Raw genomic sequence first — 20,282 nt, 5'->3', positions numbered from 1 at the left:
GGCGTTTGTCGTCAAAGGCAAAGGCGTCCAACTCAAGGCACCATAGACGTTTTCGACGCCTCGGTGTGAACGCACCTTAAGAGTGGGCTCTCCTCTCTACAGATCTGACTTGTAATTTGGCCTGATAGTGCCAACTGCGTGTCTTGTGTCCATGGAAATATATAATGCCATACTGTGGAACATGGCTCTCAAAGAAATCCCCACATGCCCATGGAAACAAGCAGGTGGCAGCAGGTCTGTCAGAAAAACTACAGACGCCCAAATCCTGCCTCTCTAAACCCAAATATAGAACTTACCCATCTCCATCCCTCTGTGCGGCCCAGGACGGGGCCGTGGAGTCGGGTAGAATTGGGAGCGGACTCGCTGGTTCTCCGGGATCTCAGCTTTATGGTCAGTGTCGTTAGGGTCAGTGCCGTTAGGGTCAGTGTCGTTAGGGTCAGTGTCGTTATGGTCAGTGTCGTTATGGTCAGTGTCGTTAGGGTCAGTGTCGTTTTTCTCCAGACTCTGACTTAACCCTAAGGCCAAACACAGCAGCACACAGAGCTTCATTTTACTCTCACTTTTGTCCTGTTTGTCTCTAGATCAAAATCAAATCATTTTATAGTCAACATTTCCATCAATAATTTATGCACCAATGTGTTTTTTCTGTGAATATGAAACGATGCTAACAGGAGGCACTGTAATCATCCACCAGTTACATCTCACCAAAGTCCCCGAGAGTCCATTATTTTTACCTTGTGGATTATTATTAACCAAACTCACGGAACAGTTGAACTAAACAAACAGGGAACTTTTAGTTATTAAGTTATTTTCTAAATTACGTAAACTTTAAAATGTCTAGCGGCGTATACGGACGTTCTTAAGACGACTTTACAAGATTTTCAAGAAAAGAACAGAGACACCATTAAAATAAATCTGTCTTGACAATTATTTAAATACAGGTGTTTTCATTCTGAGTTTAAAAAAATAAAGAAAATGACAGCCTCTTGTCTCTGTGTCGTTAAACACACAGATTAAACATCACAGGAAGCAAATGGACAACAGGGGGCGCCCTGTCTCTAGACCCTCCTTCTCTCAGCGGGAAAAAGAGGAGAACGACAAAGACGGAGAGATCCACACCCACAGACCAGGACTAAACCAGGACTAAACCAGGACTAAACCAGGACTAAACCAGGACTAAACCAGGACTACACCAGGACTAAACCAGGACTAAACCTGGACTAAACCAGGACACAGACTGTCCCGTGCACATCCACATAAACACATCTTAGTCTCGTTGCATGTGAGGCCTGTGATGAAACTCGATCTGCTTGACCCACTTTATTTTTAGCCGTGTGTCAGGACCAGAGTCTCTAACTCAGACTCTACAGACACAGATGATATTTAAGAGTTTCATGAACAATAACCACATTAGCATTAGACAGAGTTCTAAAATGGAGTGTGGCGGGTCGTATCTGCCTCTGGAATGGGAGGAGAAATGGAGGAGGGAGAAGGAACGCTTAAAAAGAGCGGTAGAAGAAGGAGGAGAAGGTGCAGAGAGAAACAAGCAAGAGCTCAAACAAATAGTGGCCTACAATGATTCCAAGATGGGACTGTCCAATGCCAGGAGAACCCGAGCCGGCCCCGAGCAAGTCCACCAAGACCAAGCATCCGACGAGAAAACTCTGGAGTACAGCATCAGGAATTATCCTTGTGACATATTTGGGATTTTGGACAATTTCCGAAAGACGGGAATTCTTACCGACTTGAATTTAATCTTGGAAAATGGACAAAATTACCTCGTGCACAGGGCTGTACTCGCCGCTGTCAGCGCCTCTGTGCGTAACAGACTTCCTAAAGAGAAAAGTTTGACTTGTTGGTCTTTAAATTTGGGTTCTGAAGTGGATCCCGTTGGACTCGAGGCTGTTCTGGAGTTGGCCTACACTGGTGCAGTCCCGTCTTTGAATGAGGAAAATGTAGAGTCTGTCATCGCCGCCGCTAGAGTCATGGAAATACACAGACTGATGGAGGTTTGTGGTAAAAAAACAAGTGGACAACAAGATGGCGGCCGGGCAGAAGAGCTGGAGAAGACTCTAGAAGAGATGGAGCGGCTCAGGAGAGGACAGGAGGGCTGTGACGTTGCGCTGGACGTCAGTGGAGTTTTCTATCACGGTGAGTGGAGAAAAGAGCCAGTCCATCTGAAACAGTTTGGTCCAAAGTCACACCTCACTGACCTTATGCTTTAGAACATCCTAATTATTCACCACGATGAGTTTATAAGCTCTTTTCACAGCCCTCACAGTAAAGCTAACAGCAACAAGCATGCTAGTGTGCACTTCCTGAGTATGGCATCGACGCAGACACATTTTAACCTCAAGATCTGCGTAGACACTGTCCTCGCCTCCAAAAACACGGTCACACTCTCTAATGTTTGGTCGTTCCTTTAGCTTTGATCATTCGCTGTGTTTCGATTTCGCTTCTGCAACGTCACAAGATTTATTTCCATCCAGTGTTATTATTATTATTATTATTATTATTATTATTATTATTATTATTATTATTATTATTATTATTATTTTCCTGACGCTGCGTTTGATTTTCTGAAGTGTTAAGTTGTACAACAGGTGAGTCGACTGTGACCTGTCATACGTAACCCCGCCCTGTTGTGATGTAACTCCTCCCCCCTGCTCCAGTGCACAGAGCCATCATGGCCGCCGGCAGTGACTTCTTCCGCGGGATGTTCACCAGTGGAATGAGGGAGTCCGGTCTTGGTTGCATCGCTCTCCCGTTCCTGTTTGCTCCAGAACTTGAGGCTCTCATCGTTTGTTCCTACACCGGACGCCTCCGCCTGAACTGGGACTGCGTCTTTGAAATCGCCTGCACTGCGCTCCAGCTCCAGTTCTCTCCAGCGCTGTCTTTATGTTTCAAATTCATGCACGAACAAATAGACGCTAACTCGTGTTTGGATCTGATCTCTTTTGCCGAGGCGTACGGCGTGACCGACCTACTGGACCACGCTAAAGACTTTGTTTTAAGGAATTTTTGGGAAGTGTCTGGAACCGTGAAATTCTTAGATCTGTCTGCAGAAAAACTGTTTGATTTTCTGAAATGCGACGGATTGTGCGCGCCGTCCGAGCTAGCCGTATTTCGCGCGGTGATTTCTTGGATCGAAGCTAGCCCAGAGGAGAGACTAAACCAAGCTAGCTTACTTATGTCCGCCGTTCGTTTTCCTTTGATGACTTTTAGGGAGTTTCGAGAAGTCCGAGCGATCAACTTGCGAATGGAGAGCGCACGAAACAGAACAGACGTTGAACTGTACCTGGCGGCGCTCAAAGAATTTGCCAACCAGGAAACGCAAGCGAAATGCAGAGTCCGAACACCAAAAAGAGCTTTGGTTGTGGTGGGAGGAGACCAGCTTCATCCGGACACGGGGCGGCGGGTGGCGAGCGCAGAGGTGTGGTTCGCTCACCGTCTGCGCAGCGGCACAGGGCTGGTCAAACACGTGGAGTGGAGGAAACTCGCACAGATCCCAGATCAGCCCAAGTTCAGACACGGCGTCGCAGCTTTGGGAGAAAAACTCTACGTGATCGGAGGATGTTACTTCTACACGAAACACGACATCATGAAGTCAGCCTACAGGTGATACACAAACACACAAAGACACACACACAGACACACACAGACACACAAACACACACAAACACACACAGACACACAAACACACACAAACACACACAGACACGCAAACAGACACGAAACACGACATCATGAAGTCAGCCTACAGGTGATACACAAGCACACAAACGCACAAAGACACACAAACACACACAAAGATACACACAAACACACAAAGATACACAAAGACACACACAAACACACACAGACACACAAAGACACACAAAGACACAAAGATACACAAAGATACACACAAAGACACACACAGACACACAAAGACACACACAGACACGCAAACACACACAAACACGACATCATGAAGTCAGCCTACAGGTGATACACAAGCACACAAACGCACAAAGAGACACAAAGACACACAAACACACACAGACACACAAAGACACAAAGACACACACAGACACGCAAACACACACAAACAGACACACAAACACACACAGACACACACACAAACACACACAGACACACACACAGACACACAAAGACACACAAACAGACACACAAACACACACACAAACACACACAAAGATACACACAGACACACAAAGACACACAAACACACACATACACACAAACACACACAGACACACAGACACACAAACACACACAGACACACAAAGAGACACACACAAACACACACAAAGATACACACAAAGATACACACAAACACACACAGACACACAAAGAGACACACACAAACACACACAAAGATACACACAAAGATACACACAAACACACACACAAACATGCAAAGATACACACAAAGACACACACACAAACACACCCCGACACACAAAGACACACACACAAACACACACAGACACAAACTTAGTGTGGAACATTCTGAGCAGGTGGTGATGAACTGGCGCCGCTCGACTGTGATGTGCTTTTAAAGATATTTTTCAGCAACATGTAACAGAGCGCTCGTCTTTTAGCACATTGATCAGGTGATGTTCCGCAGTAAAGCTTTACACATGTACCTTGGCTGAATATGGTCCTAAACATAATCTGACCCTGACCTCTCGTTGGATCCCGATGTCACAGGTTTGACCCCGAGCAGAACAGCTGGAGGAGACTGGCCGACATGAAGGAGTTTAGAAGTAACTTTTCTTTAATTACAAACGAAGGACGGCTGTTTGCGATCGGCGGCGATAAGGAGATCAACGCCAACGTGGAGTCAGTGGAGACGTACGACCCGGACACGGACAGCTGGAGGTAAAACGCTTTTATGAAACTGAAGGAGAAAAAAATACACATTAAATGATTTTTACTGCACATTTATAATTTGTCTGATTAAAATAATAACGGTCTGTGTGTCCCTCAGTCGTCCTGATCAAGAGTAAAAGACAAAGTTAAATCTGTCACTGGACAAAACGTTGTAGGAGTGAAGTCGTTTGTCTGCTCGTCCAAGCCGCGGCTTGGACGAGCAGACAAACGACTTCACTTCTACAAGACACTTCTTCAGTTCTGGTCATATTACTGCAGGAAACTGCCTTATTACTGCATTTATATAAACAGTCTATGCTAGCAGGTTAGCCATGTGCATTTATATAAACAGTCTATGCTAGCAGGTTAGCTCTGTCCATTTATATAAACAGTCTATGCTAGCAGGTTAGCCATGTGTATTTATATAAACAGTCTATGCTAGCAGGTTAGCCATGTGCATTTATATAAACAGTCTATGCTAGCAGGTTAGCTCTGTCCATTTATATAAACAGTCTGTGCTAGCAGGTTAGCTCTGTCCATTTATATAAACAGTCTGTGCTAGCAGGTTAGCTATGCGACAGATGCAGTCCCTGTGCTCTTGTTTACTAAGGCTTTCTCTGCAGTTTATCAGATACTTTATATTTTTCTATTACAGGAATGATTAATAATAATAATAATAATAATAATAATAATAATAATAATAATAATAATAATAATAAAAATGCAATGCCATTTTTCCACCAATAATTCAAAATCCTCTTTTGTAGTTTCGTCCACCCTCTGGACCAGCCACTGAGCGGTCAAGCTGCCACTGTCTGTAACGGCGCTATATTCATTTCTGGAGGTTTCAACTGTAAATACGAGTGCCTTGTGTCGCTGTTCCTGTACCATCCTGAAGGAGGCTCCACCTACCTGTCCGACATGACCTTTGACCGCGCTCAGCACACCATGGAGGTGCTCCGCGGGTGCCTCTACGTCGCCGGTGGAGTTTGCAATCTGAGAAAATTTTACACCGACCAACTCGTGTGCGAAACGTACTGTCCGAGCACCGACTCCTGGAGTGTTTTTGTGAACCTGCCTGTCCCGCACGTCGGAGCGCCCTCTGCTGTTCTGGAGGATAAACTGTATGTCTTAGGAGGGTACAGTCAGGAGGACTACACGGAGTCAGGGCTCGTGCATCGTTTTGACCCCAGTACAAACCGATGGGAGAATGTGGGGAGGCTTCCAGGAGCTGTGACCGACATCAGGGCGTGTTTAATACATCTGCCAAGTCATTTCAGACAATAAAATATCGACGCATGTGTCTTTGTTTATTTTATTTTTGCATTATTTATATGAAATCAGAACAATATTAGTTTGTAAACTGGGCTAGAGTTGTTCCGATACCAGTGAGTGCTAAGACCAAACCTGATACCACTCTGTATTTTCCAGAATGACTCGTAGATGTGAGCGATGCTGCTGTTTACGTCTTTGGCTAATGCTAATGCTAACGCTAAGGCTCTGCAGACACTTAAACACGCTAATAATGACAGAAAAGACGTGTGTGTTAACTACAGCCCGACAACAGAGCGCGAACATGACAGCAGCGCTAACACAAAGTGAAAGTGAAAGTGAAAGTGCTTAAATCAGCTCATCATCAGGACCATTAAACATTTACTCTCAAAATCTCATGTATTCTGCAGATGTTCTTCAGAGACACTTTTACCACAGTTATTTTTGCTCCGTGACAAACTGGAGTCGCGTCTGTTTCTTCTTCACTCTGTGCAGAATCAGACTGGTATCAGTATCGGTATCGGTGAGTAAAATAAGGATTTTTTTAGGGTATCAGAACAACACAAGTGACCAAAAAAGCTCCTTGAAATACCATGTGCAAAATACAGAATGTAAAGTTCAAAATGATTTTACTCGAGTAGAAATATTGCACAAAGAAATGACTGAGTAAAAAAAGTAAATGAATAAATATAACGTAGACAGAAAAAGAAGGTTAGACTTTATTTTCAACTGGACAAAAGGTTTTCAGAGTCAGTTGGTCAGTTTGTAAGTTTTGCTTTGGTCCCACTTTAACAACTGAGGGATTAATGCCATTGTGGAACATTTCAGGCAAAAAAACTCACATCCCCAGGAGTAGCCTAGATTAAAACTAATTCAGGACCAAACCAAGTCTACCTCAGGACTTAACTGGGCTCAAACCAGGACCAGAACAGGATAAGTTTGAACTCTTTACGTTATGAAACTATAGGAGCCAAATACCTTCTCTGGAACAAGACTCAACCTGAAATGCTTCAGGCCAGAACTTAAAGAGTCCGTCCTCCTTCATCAGAGAACGACAGACATCATGGACCTGAACACGGCTGTTCTGCTGTTGGCTTTTGGGCTGGGTTCTGTCCGGTCACAAAGAGGAGACTTCACCATGCCCGACTGGTTCCAGAACAAACTGGACCTGATTCTGAAGCTGGAGGAGCGGATGAAAAATGTGGACACGTGCTGCAAGAACCTGGAACATCTGGAGATCAGGCTGAACGCCACTTTGTCCGAGATGACGCGGCAGAAGGACGACATGGACAAACTGAAAGAGGAGAACGAAGGTAATGCAAAATGTACATGAGGTTCAGACAGATTAAGGACCGTTGCCATAGTAATTAACAATCATAATATGACCCTGTATGAGACTTTTGGAGCCTCAGATACAGGAGACTGAAGCTGATGATCGCAGTGTCCTCAAAACTGATTTTAAGAAGTTAAAACTCTGAGCTTTAATCCATGTTCTAATGTTTCCTCCTCAAAAACAGACCTGGAGTTGTGTTTTGTTTCATTCACACGTTTGAGTCACTCTTTATTTTTAGTCTGTAACATCTACAAACCTCAAAATGTGACGTTCCACCTCAGTAGTTAGAAGTGAACTCCTCCTTTTACCTTTAGTTCAGTCGAGATAAGAGACAACTCCAGGACTGAAATGATCCAGATGATTCTATAAATGAAGGTGTGTGGAGTTTAAAAACACAGTGGAGCACTTCCTGTGTCACCACATGATGACATCACAAGGTGGAACAGAGTGTTTTCAGTTTCAGAAGAACTCAGCTCATTTCTTCTGTTGTGAAACTGTCCAAACTAAAAGTGTTTGTTTTTTCTTTCCACAGAACTGAAGAAGAAGGTTGGACAAGGTATTTTGAATTTCTGTGACGTTCTGATGCGTTTGACACTCGGCTCATGTTTCAGCTCCATGTGAGTGACACTGAGCTCATGTTTCAGCTCCATGTGAGTGACGCCGGGCTCATGTTTCAGCTCCATGTGAGTGACACTGAGCTCATGTTTCAGCTCCATGTGAGTGACACCGAGCTCATGTTTCAGCTCCATGTGAGTGACGCCGGGCTCATGTTTCAGCTCCATGTGAGTGACAGTGGGCTCATGTTTCAGCTCCATGTGAGTGACAGTGGGCTCATGTTTCAGCTCCATGTGAGTGACACCGAGCTCATGTTTCAGCTCCATGTGAGTGACAGTGGGCTCATGTTTCAGCTCCATGTGAGTGACAGTGGGCTCATGTTTCAGCTCCATGTGAGTGACACCAGGCTCATGTTTCAGCTCCATGTGAGTGACACTCGGCTCATGTTTCAGCTCCATGTGAGTGACACCGAGCTCATGTTTCAGCTCCATGTGAGTGACACCGGGCTCATGTTTCAGCTCCATGTGTTTCAGATTACACATGTTCATCTTAAAACATTTTTAATTTACTTTGCTGACTGAATTCATGACAAATAGTATTAGACAGGGCTTAGGCTGATATTTGTACTCAATCAGTATCAGCCAAAAAAAAAAACAAAAAAAACAACAGTCGTCCACATTCCCTGATGGTGTGATGCTAACTGGAGGCACTGCTTTGTCTGAGGCTTTGTTATTCATTTTTCTGAGCTTTATTTTCACACAATCTGACCATAAAGAGCTGATTTAAACTCCAACAGGTGAGTTGATCTGTGCTGTTAAACAAGAAACAATTAAAAATAACATTACAGCCGCAAGCTAGCATTAGCATTAGCACTGTTTAAACCCACAGCCTCATGTCTCGTGCGATGTCCTCAGTCTCCCCACAGGTGGCGTTCTCCGTGTCTCTGGCTGATTCTGGGGAGCTGTACAAAGGCCCATGTGCAGACAAGACCCTGGTGTTTAAACGAGTTTTCTCCAACATCGGGAACGGCTACAACCCCAACACTGGTGAGCGCCAAAAGACACAACAGCAGGACATGGTGGAATCAAACCACCAACCTACACCGCGAAAACACAACATGAAAACACACCACCGCAAAAACACACCGTGAAAACACACCGCGGAAACACACCACGAAAACACACTTTGAGCTTTGAGTTCGTGCTGATGTTCCTCTGAGTTTGTGCTGATGTCCCTCTGAGTTCGTGCTGATGTTCCTCTGAGTTCGTGCTGATGTTCCTCTGAGTTTGTGCTGATGTCCCTCTGAGTTCGTGCTGATGTTCCTCTGAGTTCGTGCTGATGTTCCTCTGAGTTCGTGCTGATGTTCCTCTGAGTTTGTGCTGATGTTCCTCTGAGTTTGTGCTGATGTCCCTCTGAGTTTGTGCTGATGTTCCTCTGAGTTTGTGCTGATGTTCCTCTGAGTTTGTGCTGATGTTCCTCTGAGTTTGTGTTGATGTTCCTCTGCTCTCGTTACAGGAATGTTCACAGCGCCGGTAGGCGGGGCCTACTTCTTCACCTTTAACACATTTGGCTACAACAGTCACACTGCAGGCGCCATTTTGATCAAGAACAACGACATTCAGGTAAGAATGAGAGATGGAACAGAACGAGAGATAGAACAGGTTCTCTTGTATCGGCTGATATCGGTATTGGCAGATCCTGACAGCCATAGTATTGTAATAGTATTGAAAATATTGAAAGAGAAAAAGCAGGATCAGTGAATCCCTAAAACAAAGTATTGATTCTATGTTGTGTAACGTGTGTTTGAAGAGGACACATTTTAAACCTTTGGAAGAAGAGTCACGTTTTCAGAACATGTAGAGCCAGATGTTTCCTACAGAGGATTTACAGGATGTTCAGACTCTTCATCTGAACTGTGTAAATAAATGTCTTTGTGAGTTCATCGCTCTCATAAAAGGTTTAATGTGGACTCAGGTCATTCATTTTGTTGTAACATTTGACCCTAAACAAAGACTTTTTGTGCCATGACACTGAGATCATCCAGAGTCAAATCTTCTGTGACTGTTCCTCAGATTTCGACGTACGAGGGCGTGTCTGCGGACGGCGCCGACAGCAGCACTAACTCGGTCCTGTTGACTCTGGCTCCGGGTGATACTCTGCACCTCCAGCTCTGGGACAACGGGCAGGTTTTTGACAACGGCAACGCACACACCACCTTCACCGGGTTCCTCCTTCACCCAACAACTAAATAAAACTCTCATGAACGTGAAATCAGCCACGTTTAACCAGACACTACACACGTGTACTACACACATGTACTACACACATGTACCACACACATGTACTACACACATGTACTACACACATGTACTACACACGTGTACTACACACATGTACTACACACATGTACTACACACATGTACTACACACATGTACTACACACATGTACTACACACATGTACTACACACATGTACTACACACATGTACCACACACATGTACCACACACATGTACTACACATGTACTACACACATGTACTACACACATGTACTACACACATGTACTACACACATGTACCACACACATGTACTACACATGTACTACACACATGTACTACACACATGTACTACACACATGTACTACACACATGTACTACACACATGTACTACACACATGTACTACACATGTACTACACACATGTACTACACACATGTACTACACACATGTACTACACACATGTACTACACACATGTACCACACACATGTACCACACACATGTACTACACATGTACTACACACATGTACCACACACATGTACTACACACATGTACCACACACATGTACTACACATGTACTACACACATGTACTACACACATGTACTACACACATGTACTACACACATGTACTACACACATGTACTACACACATGTACTACACATGTACTACACACATGTACTACACACATGTACTACACACATGTACTACACACATGTACTACACACATGTACCACACACATGTACCACACACATGTACTACACATGTACTACACACATGTACCACACACATGTACTACACACATGTACCACACACATGTACTACACACATGTACTACACACGTGTACTACACACATATACTACACACGTGTACTACACACATGTACTACACACGTGTACTACACACATGTACTACACACGTGTACTACACACATGTACTACACACGTGTACTACACACATGTACTACACACGTGTACTACACACGTGTACTACACACATGTACTACACACGTGTACTACACACGTGTACTACACACGTGTACTACACACATGTACTACACACGTGTACTACACACGTGTACTACACACGTGTACTACACACGTGTACTACACACGTGTACTACACACGTGTACTACACACATGTACTACACACGTGTACTACACACATGTACTACACACGTGTACTACACACATGTACTACACACGTGTACTACACACATGTACTACACACGTGTACTACACACATGTACTACACACGTGTACTACACACATGTACTACACACATGTACTACACACGTGTACTACACACATGTACTACACACATGTACTACACACGTGTACTACACACATATACTACACACGTGTACTACACACATATACTACACACGTGTACTACACACATGTACTACACACGTGTACTCCTGTTGTCATAATTGTCCTGTGAAGTAAAGGTCCATTTTATTTTACTATTAAAAAGTTTTTGTTGTGAATAAAAATCATCACTTTGAATAAAAATAAATAAAACTTCAATAAAAATATTATTGAAATGAAACGAAGTGAATGTTTCATATGAAGCACACACTGAAGTTTAAATGTGTCTACTAGCTAACTACTACTAATACTACTACTACTACTACTACTACTACTACTACTACTACTACTACTACTACTACTACTACTACTACTAATACTACTACTACTAATACTGCTTGATGGATTAAAAATATATATATTCAAGTTATGTTTATTAATCTCACTGTGCATCTTAAAGGTGATGTAATGTTCACTCTTAGTATATTCATTATATTCATTATATTCATTATATTCATTATATTCACTATGTAATCTGCACTAATGTCTGTTCTTGAGACTTGCAGAAAATGTCTTGTGAAGTTTGCAGGACCACACAGGAGAGGTCGAGGTCACTGCGAACTTGCAAAACCTCGTCCGTGAAACATCTTGGGAGGATGTTTGTGCAAAAGGGAATAACCTCGAGAAATGCAGGAACAGAATGTATTTTTATTTGTATGTCATAATTTGTTTTTCGCACTGCTCGCTAAATATATTCCCCCTTCCCCTTGAGAGTGGGCAGTGCATTTGTAACCAGGGTTCCCAATTCAAATAAAAGGAGGTGAAAGGCGGTGGAGACTTCAGAAGGCGTAAGGAGGTTGTAACTGAAGGTTTTGCCTCCTCGTCCTTTCTCCTCAATTGAGACAAAATAATGTGTGAACCTATCACTGCTGCTACTATTATTACTACACCTACTTCCATCACGTTTCTCCACTGATCTGAAGGTTGGGGGTTTGAATCTCGCTCTCGACATAAACATCATGGGTCAGATCCACTGACCCACAGGTCAGAGGTGAGTCCAGCTCCACAGATGAACACTGTCATTGTGTCCTTGGGCAGGACACTTAACCCCTCACCCCAGTGTCTGTGTGTTGTATAAAAATGTGACTGAGACACAGGGTCAAATGTTTATTTCTTTTACTCCACTTTGTAAATGAATCTGTACAATAAAAGTGATAAATACAGAGCGGCGCCTCAGTGAGGACCTCTAGTGGCGACGCAGTTTCTGCTGTTTGTGTCGTCTGTTTAGTCCCGTGTTGTTCTACAGTTCTATTCATTTGTATCTAGAGCACCAGAAAAGTTACATAGAGCACCTTTAATTCCAGAAGAGGGGAGTAAACGATGACATCATCAAAACCTTTACTCAAGTTACACTGTAAAATATAAACTTTGACTTTTACTGTAAAATATGAGTCCAGTAGAAGTCCAGTGTCTCCAAAGACGTGACTGTCCTAAGCCCCGCCCTCTACTCTGGACACAGCCTCAGATGTTCTGGTAAACTCAGCACACAGGCTTTTAAATCGTTGTTGGGGCCTGGCATTTTGCCCATATTCTCCCACAGCTGGGCCGCCGGGTCGTATCGATGGACCATTTTGGTGTCGCTGTAGTCCTCCTGACTGTACCCGCCCAAAACATAAAACTTTCCCTCCAGAACGGCGCTCCCGGCGCCCACGTGCGGCACCGGCAGAGGCGAAAAACATGTCCAAGAATCTTCTTTGGGGTTGTACATTTCGCACGCTAGCATATCGACGATGCTAGCGCTATCCGTCTGAGAGAGTCCGCCCGCGACGTACAGGAAGTCGCCCATCGCCTCCATGCAGTGCAGGGCGCGAGGGCGGGTCATGTTCTCGAGGTAAGTGCTGCCTTTGTCGGGGTCGTACGAGAACATGGAGGACAGGCAGTCGTAGTCGTCGTTGAGTCCGCCTGAAACGAATATCTGTCCGGCGAAGACTCTGGCCACGTGGCCCCCCAGTGGCAGATCCAGAGAACAGCAGAAGCTGCAAGAAGAACATACAAATATAACTGTGGCGCCTCAGACTGACCTACAAAACTGTCACCGTGGTAACGCAACTTTAAGAAGGAAATATTCAACAATCCAACAACGAAGGCGACATAAAGCCTCCTGTGTCCAGGACGTACAGGACGTTTCTCTGATCAGCGACACAGAACAGTGAAACAAACATGAAGCGTCTGTGACTGTCCAGGACGTACGATGTTTTCAGATTTCTGCCTCTAAAAACATTTAAAAGTTTCTCCCATTTGTGACCTGGAGCCTGAGAGAACGTTCTCCTACAACGAAACAAACTGAATGTGTGAGAACTGAAGCCTTCACAGTTAAAGACAAACGAAAAGAAACACCTGAGTCTGAGGCAAAGAGACTCAGAGAGAAGAGGAACATGATGTGATTATTGTTTCATACTGATGTGTAAATGTGTGTTTGTGTGTGTTTGTGTGTGTTTGTGTGTGTTTGTGTGTGTTTGTGTTAAACTGCTTCATACAGATGTGATCAGTGAGCGTTTCAGTTCTTCCTCTTCCTCATTGTCTGTCTCCTTCACTCATGTTATTATCAGATCACTGTTAAACTTTAAGGGTTTTTTAAGAGGAAGTGCTGTGACCATCACTGACCCACGACCCCCGACCTTTGACCGGAGAGGACAGAGACACAGAGAACGTCCTTGTAATCAAAGGGCTTGTAATCAATCAGGGCTTATGTTTCATTGTTCGAGTGTTTTAGTTCCTGTGTTTCATTGTTCGCGTGTCATAGGGCTTATGTTTCATTGCTCGAGTGTTGCAGTACCTCCAGGAGTTCGCCGTGGGGCAGTATTGTTCCACTGTTTCGATGTAGTCCGGGTGACACTTTCCTCCGATGGCGAACAGCTTTGACTCAAACACGACCACAGAGAAGGAGCATCTGGCCTGCTGCATGGACCTCAGCTCCTCCCACGTGTTCTCCAGAGGGTCATATCTGAAACACACGGCCATGAGGTCAGATTCAAGAGAGACTAAATAAATGCACAGAGCTAACCTGCTAGTCTGAGGTTACGAACAAACCCACAACCAGAAAAGTTACATATTGCATCTTTATAAATGTACCTGAAAAATGAGTTTAGCGTATCTCCAGTTCCGTAATACTTCTTCCCACCGAGGAGGTAGAGCTGTCCTTGGATCACAGCGACCTCATGGCTGAAGCGCGCGGGCTGCGGCATCTCGCCCAGCCTCCTCCACTCCATCGCCTTTTTAATCCCCATGTGGTTCCTCAACGAATTCCCAAACCACAAATCTTTACTGATACTTCGCGTTCCCAGATCTTCCGAAATCTGATCACCTCCGCTCAGGACCAGACTCTCCTTTGGCAGATAAATACGACATTTGGTTTGCGTTTCGATTTCATTGGAGCAAAAATCATCAAAAATGGCTTCGTAAAGTTCTTGTAAGCTGTGATTGGACCACAGTTTAAGAGCCTGGACCTCCTTAAACTCCTTAAATGTCATCAGTGGAAAGTGTATTGTTTTCATAAGTTCTTTGGCTAACTTTAACCTTCGTTTCGGTTTAGCTTGAATCCAGTCCACCACGGCTCTGAAAACAACCAACTCAGATGGTACACACAATGAAAAACTATTTAGATACTTGAAAAGAGTCCTCGCAGGGAGGTCCTTAAACTTTGGAGTACGCGCTACTTTCTGAAACTGGCGTAGGATGTAATCTTCGGCATGATCAAGGAGTTTGATGATACCAAAAGCTTCTGCAAAAGACGCCACATCGAGACACGAATGCGGGTTTATTTCTTGTTGGAGAAAGCTGAAGCACAGGCCGAGGGCGGGCTGGTTTTGCAGTTGCAGAGCTGTGCTGGTGGTTTCGAAAATGCTGTTCCAGGTGAGAGAGATGGACCCGGTGTAGGAGCAGTGGAGGAGGGCTTCGAGTTCTGGAGCTGAGAGGAACTGGAGGTAAACACTGGACTGAGATGATTCTCTCATACCCAACGTGAACATCGCGCGGAAATAGTCGCTACAGGCCGCTAGCACGACTTTGTGCACTGTAAAAATACATAAATACAATTTTGGTGAGAAGTTCATAAAATGTAATGAGCGATCTCTTTCACTATCATCAGTGGTGTCATTATTTGTTGGGTTTCTGATGAACAGCAGTTGAGGAAATTGACAGATAATTGATTTGCATCTACATTCCCTGGGAGTGTGATGCTAACTGGACGCACAACTCTGTCTGAAGCTCTGTTACTCGAGTTAGACTTTAATCTGAGCTTTGTTTTAACACAATCTGACCTTAAAGAACTGATTTGTGAGCTGATTTGTGCTGTTAAACACGTCCCAAGCTAGCTAGCATTAGCATTAGCCAACAGTTTTTCAGTGAGTCACTTTCACCTTTTTGTGCAAACTCCTAAACAGGACCATGAGCGCTCGGATTGATCACTCTAGACAAGCATGTAGAACACCCCCCTCCAGTGTTACTTTTGTTACTAGATCATTTCCTTGTGATATTTTTTTCTTTTTTTTCTCATGTTTCAGCGTGCATGTCCCTGATTGGCTACTCCACCTGTCAATCATGTCCATCTGAACTCGGGGAGACACAGCGATGCCCAAACATTTCATAAAGTGCTGGAGAAGTGTTTGTTCAGACGAGCTTTTGGCTTTTGCACAAATAAATCATGAAAATAGAAGACGGACCAGTGGAGATGAGATGTTACCTGAAAAATCACCTGAAAAATCACCTGAAAAATCAGACGTCTACCTGCGAATCGAGGGGGACAGCAGGTTGTTATTTACCACAGTTTTACAGAAGCCCACACTGATGGATTATTTTATATTACTATCAGGGGTTGAGTTTCTTCTGATTACCCCAGGTGATCTTGTGACTGGTGACATCACCTTGAATCTTATTTTAGGTCTTGGCCGTGGCATCAGGCTTTTTATTTATAAATTTCTCCCTAGAGTCCAGTAGCACTTAATAGCTTTAGCAGATATCGGAGCGTATGAAATAACACAGAACGAGTCTGTTACTGTAGCTAATCCTCCAAACACAGGGCCCAGAGCTCAAAACATCACATCAATATCACTCCACTTTGTGACATCATCAGGTGGTAATCCATGTTTTTAGAGTCCATACACCTTCAACAAACCCAATCTAATATTTTCATCATCAAATTCCCAAATTATACACACGATTTGCATCACACCTGAAGCTAACAGCTGCTGTTTTCAGCCTCATTTAAACTGCTGCTCATTTTTGAGGGTTTACACACTTAATATTCTTTACCATACACATAATAAACTCTAAAGACACACTGCGTCACTTTTATAGGGAAAGGTCCGCCACCTGCTTCCTGTTTCAAGTCCTTTGCCTGGAATATTCCGCAGTACAGCATTAAGTGTGTATATGTCACATTTATTCAACTGCAGCTGTTTTTATTGATAAATTCCATGTGTTCTCTCCTGTAGCTCGACCTGGTGACACTGTCTGCTCCTCGTCATGGACCAGATTAAAGCCACGCTCTGGAATATTCTAGGCCAAAGGCTTTTCACACCAAGTACCACCAAGGAAAACATCTGGCTCCTCAAGTACCACCAGATCTAAACCAGGACTACAACAGGATTATTCCAGGTCTAATCTGGGTCTAAACTAGGTCTAAACTAGGTCTAAACTAGGTCTATAGCAGGACTACTCGAGATCTAAACCAGGTCTACAATGGGTCTAATCTAGGACTAAACCAGGTCTATAAAAGGATTTTTCCAGATCTAAACCAGGACTACAACAGGACTATTCCAGGTCTAATCTGGGTCTAAACTAGGTCTAATCTGGGTCTAAACTAGGTCTAAACTAGGTCTTTAGCAGGACTACTATAGATCTAAACCAGGTCTAAAATGTGTCTAATCTAGGACTAAACCAGGTCTATAAAAGGACTTTTCCAGATCTAAACCGGGACTACAACAGGACTATTCCAGGTCTAATCTAGGCCTAAACCAGGTCTTTAGCAGGACTATTCAAGATCTAAACCTGGTCTAAAATGGGTCTAATTTAGGACTAAACTAAACCAGGTCTAAAACAGGTGTAAAAGTGGACCACATCATCCCCAAAGTCCCACCTGAAGGACCAAACACTGATCTAGGCAAAGCAAGAACATCTCCACGGAGACAAGCAGGTGGTGGACCCTCCATCCAAAAAGTTCCACAGTGCTCCTTCCTTTAAGCTGCTAAACATGAAAGACCAAAACTGACCTTGAAATGAAGCACTGATGACCTCCAGAGTGACATCACAGCCCATCTCGTTCGCCCAGAGCTCTTCCATCTTCTGCAGATTTATTCTCAGTTCAGTTGACGCAGGGACTGTTTTCCCTTTGTTTTTGGACCGTTCTCTCTCACAGATTTCTAAGATTCTTGAGGCAGATAAACATTGTGCTGCTGTTTTGATCTCAGTCACATTTGAAGCGTTAAGACTTTGGATCGCCCCGGTGTAGGCAAACTCAACCACTGCTTCCAGGGCTTCGAATTCGACTTCTGCACCAACTTCCATCACCTGAGTCTTTCTGTCCCAAAACCAGCTACTCTGTTGATTGAAGCACCTCCTCGCGGCGTAGCTCACCGCCGACAGCACAACGGCGTGAACCTGGACACTTTTTCCATCTGTGGTTTTCAGTTCAAGATCTGTCAGGATGTGAGCGTCTTTGAACTCTTTTAAAGTTTGGAACATTCCATTTGCGTGATTGTCGTGTCTGTACGTTTTGATTTCATCTAAGTCGTAGCAGTCGATGTCTTCCTCGCCCACATTATCATCGTCTTCGTCGGTTGTGGTTGTCTCTTCTTCTGTTGAATGTCCGTCTTTTGGTGTGGCGACTTCCTCAGCTTCTCCTTGTGTTATTTGGGCTGGACCTTCTGTCAAGTCTTCGATTCCACTCACATCTAAATCTTTAGGTTTGTCTGTATTTTGATTGTTCGATTCTTCATAACTTGGTTCCCCATTTTCTGAACCATCTTGATGTTTGTCTTCTTCTCGATGTCTGGATTCCACATACAAACGTTTCCAATTTTCAAAACAAGTTGAGGCTGAGTTCTCAAACTCTGAATCATCTTTTGGTTTAGTTGTAAGTTCATCGTTTTGAGACTTGACTCCGCCTTCCATTAAACGTTTAAATCTATCCACCTGTTCGTCTTCCTCTGTGTTTGGACTGTAGACTTCTTCATCATATAGTTCCTCATTTTCTGAAACTCCAGAAGCTGATTTTTTACCTGAGCGGGCAAACTGACAATCTTGTTCAAATCGTTTGACGCCATTTTGTTCAGTCGTCTTTCTTTGCTCTACGTGAACTTCAAAATGAGAGTGATCCATATTTTGATTCAGAGCCTCATCTGCGCCCCCTGTGGCTAAACCAAGGCGTAGCACTTCTAAACTGTCGCTAACATCATCAGTAACGTCATGTTGTTCTTCTGATTGTGGTTCCTGGAATTCGTAATCTTCGTAACATCTAAATGGATCCGAGTTATAACTTAAACATTCAGACTCATTCAGTTCAGACCAGTTTTCTCTGTCAAAACTCTCACTTCCGCCGGCGTCCTGGTTTTCCTGGAAATAACGCTCCATATTGTCTTGGGTTTCAAAGCCGTTGGACTTTTCCGACATTTTATCTGTGTCCGTCTTCTCATATTCCTCACAATCCAGCCTTTCTACTTGTTTTTCCATGATTTTTCTATTTCTTTCTAATCTTTTGTCTTGAATCTCTCCATCAAAAGCCTCTTCATCCTTCTCTCCGTGATTGTGATTTTTTTGGGGTATTTGATCCGTGTTCGCTCGCTCATATTCCTCAGAGTCTTGTCTTTCTTCTTGTTTTCCTCTGATTTTTCCACGTGTTTCCAGGCTTTTGTCTTGCATCTCTCCATCTGAAGCCTCCTCATCCTCCTCATCCTCCTCATCCTCCTTTTCATCCTCGTGTTGGTCGATCTGTTCATTTTCCTGCATTTTGTCCCATCGCATCACTCTTTGCATCCAGCTGAGTCTTCGCCGTCTGCCCTCCTCTCGCTCGTTCTCGTGTTCACTCCAGCTCGGACGTCTCCATGGATGAGCCACAGCCATAGTCCTGTGTCCAACGGTTTGATCCTAATCGTCCCCGTGTCCCTGAAACTTTTAAATATGTCGTTTTGTTAAAAAATGAAACTGAACTTCCTCTGAAACGAAGGCGTTGAGTCTGATGTTGTTTTGTTTGCGTGGCCCTGCTTATGTATCTCATCCTGGGACAGCTGCAGAGTTTAAGCCCCTCTCCTCCCCCTCTTTACTTCCCTCCCTTGACCTCTCTTTCTCTCAATCAGTCTCCCTCATCTGTCTCTCTCTCTCTCCGTCTACCTCTTTCCCCCTCTCACTCTCTCCCCCTCAGTCCCTCTCTCTTACTCCCCCCTCCTCTCTCTCTTGATTACCTCTCTTCTTCACTCTCTCACTCTCCCTTTCCACTCACCCCCCTCCCTCTCTCTCTCTTTTTCTCTCCTCTCCTCTACCTAGCCTCCCTCTCTTCCTCTCCCCGAGTCCCTCCCCCTCTCTCCTGTCTCTTCCCTGACCCCCACTCTCTCCCTCCCTCTTTCTCTCTTCTCATATGTGGCGCTCATAACCCAGATAGCCG

General features: G+C 44.1%; 3 protein-coding genes across 3 annotated transcripts; 2 read left to right on the top strand and 1 right to left on the bottom strand.

Moving 5' to 3' along the window:
* The first annotated feature begins 1,405 nt into the window (after positions 1-1,405).
* si:ch211-63p21.8 (kelch-like protein 33) lies at positions 1,406-6,165 on the top strand. The gene is made up of 4 exons (XM_033983456.2): positions 1,406-2,151; positions 2,673-3,618; positions 4,717-4,887; positions 5,646-6,165. The coding sequence occupies exons 1-4, from the start codon at positions 1,434-1,436 to the stop codon at positions 6,163-6,165; spliced, it is 2,355 nt and encodes a 784-aa protein (XP_033839347.1). The 5' UTR covers positions 1,406-1,433.
* Positions 6,166-7,207: 1,042 nt separating this feature from the next.
* On the top strand, positions 7,208-10,290 carry cbln11 (cerebellin 11). The gene is made up of 5 exons (XM_055229158.1): positions 7,208-7,463; positions 8,016-8,039; positions 8,953-9,084; positions 9,554-9,660; positions 10,111-10,290. Exons 1-5 carry the CDS (start codon positions 7,214-7,216, stop codon positions 10,288-10,290), a joined length of 693 nt encoding a protein of 230 aa, XP_055085133.1. The 5' UTR covers positions 7,208-7,213.
* Positions 10,291-12,779: 2,489 nt separating this feature from the next.
* Positions 12,780-19,870, bottom strand: LOC117386145 (uncharacterized). The gene is made up of 4 exons (XM_033983455.2): positions 17,896-19,870; positions 14,759-15,698; positions 14,463-14,630; positions 12,780-13,662 (listed from the first exon to the last, which is right to left on the bottom strand). The coding sequence occupies exons 1-4, from the start codon at positions 19,742-19,744 to the stop codon at positions 13,131-13,133; spliced, it is 3,489 nt and encodes a 1,162-aa protein (XP_033839346.2). The 5' UTR covers positions 19,745-19,870; the 3' UTR covers positions 12,780-13,130.
* Positions 19,871-20,282: the final 412 nt, after the last annotated feature.

Source organism: Periophthalmus magnuspinnatus, chromosome 18, assembly GCF_009829125.3.
Source record: "Periophthalmus magnuspinnatus isolate fPerMag1 chromosome 18, fPerMag1.2.pri, whole genome shotgun sequence".
Taxonomy (NCBI): Eukaryota; Metazoa; Chordata; class Actinopteri; order Gobiiformes; family Gobiidae; genus Periophthalmus; species Periophthalmus magnuspinnatus.
This window is presented reverse-complemented; position numbering and strand designations above follow the sequence as displayed.

Excerpts from the sequence above, each read along its gene's own strand:
- si:ch211-63p21.8 (XM_033983456.2), top strand. The coding sequence starts at position 1,434 with ATGGAGTGTGGCGGGTCGTATCTGCCTCTGGAATGGGAGGAGAAATGG. Across the intron at positions 3,619-4,716 it reads ATCATGAAGTCAGCCTACAG|GTTTGACCCCGAGCAGAACA; the intron begins GTGATACACAAA and ends CCGATGTCACAG. Across the intron at positions 4,888-5,645 it reads CCGGACACGGACAGCTGGAG|TTTCGTCCACCCTCTGGACC; the intron begins GTAAAACGCTTT and ends CCTCTTTTGTAG.
- cbln11 (XM_055229158.1), top strand. The coding sequence starts at position 7,214 with ATGGACCTGAACACGGCTGTTCTGCTGTTGGCTTTTGGGCTGGGTTCT. Across the intron at positions 7,464-8,015 it reads ACTGAAAGAGGAGAACGAAG|AACTGAAGAAGAAGGTTGGA; the intron begins GTAATGCAAAAT and ends TTCTTTCCACAG. Across the intron at positions 9,661-10,110 it reads TCAAGAACAACGACATTCAG|ATTTCGACGTACGAGGGCGT; the intron begins GTAAGAATGAGA and ends ACTGTTCCTCAG.
- LOC117386145 (XM_033983455.2), bottom strand. The coding sequence starts at position 19,744 with ATGGCTGTGGCTCATCCATGGAGACGTCCGAGCTGGAGTGAACACGAG. Across the intron at positions 14,631-14,758 it reads ACGCTAAACTCATTTTTCAG|ATATGACCCTCTGGAGAACA; the intron begins GTACATTTATAA and ends CGTGTGTTTCAG. Across the intron at positions 13,663-14,462 it reads CCCACGGCGAACTCCTGGAG|CTTCTGCTGTTCTCTGGATC; the intron begins GTACTGCAACAC and ends TTCTTCTTGCAG.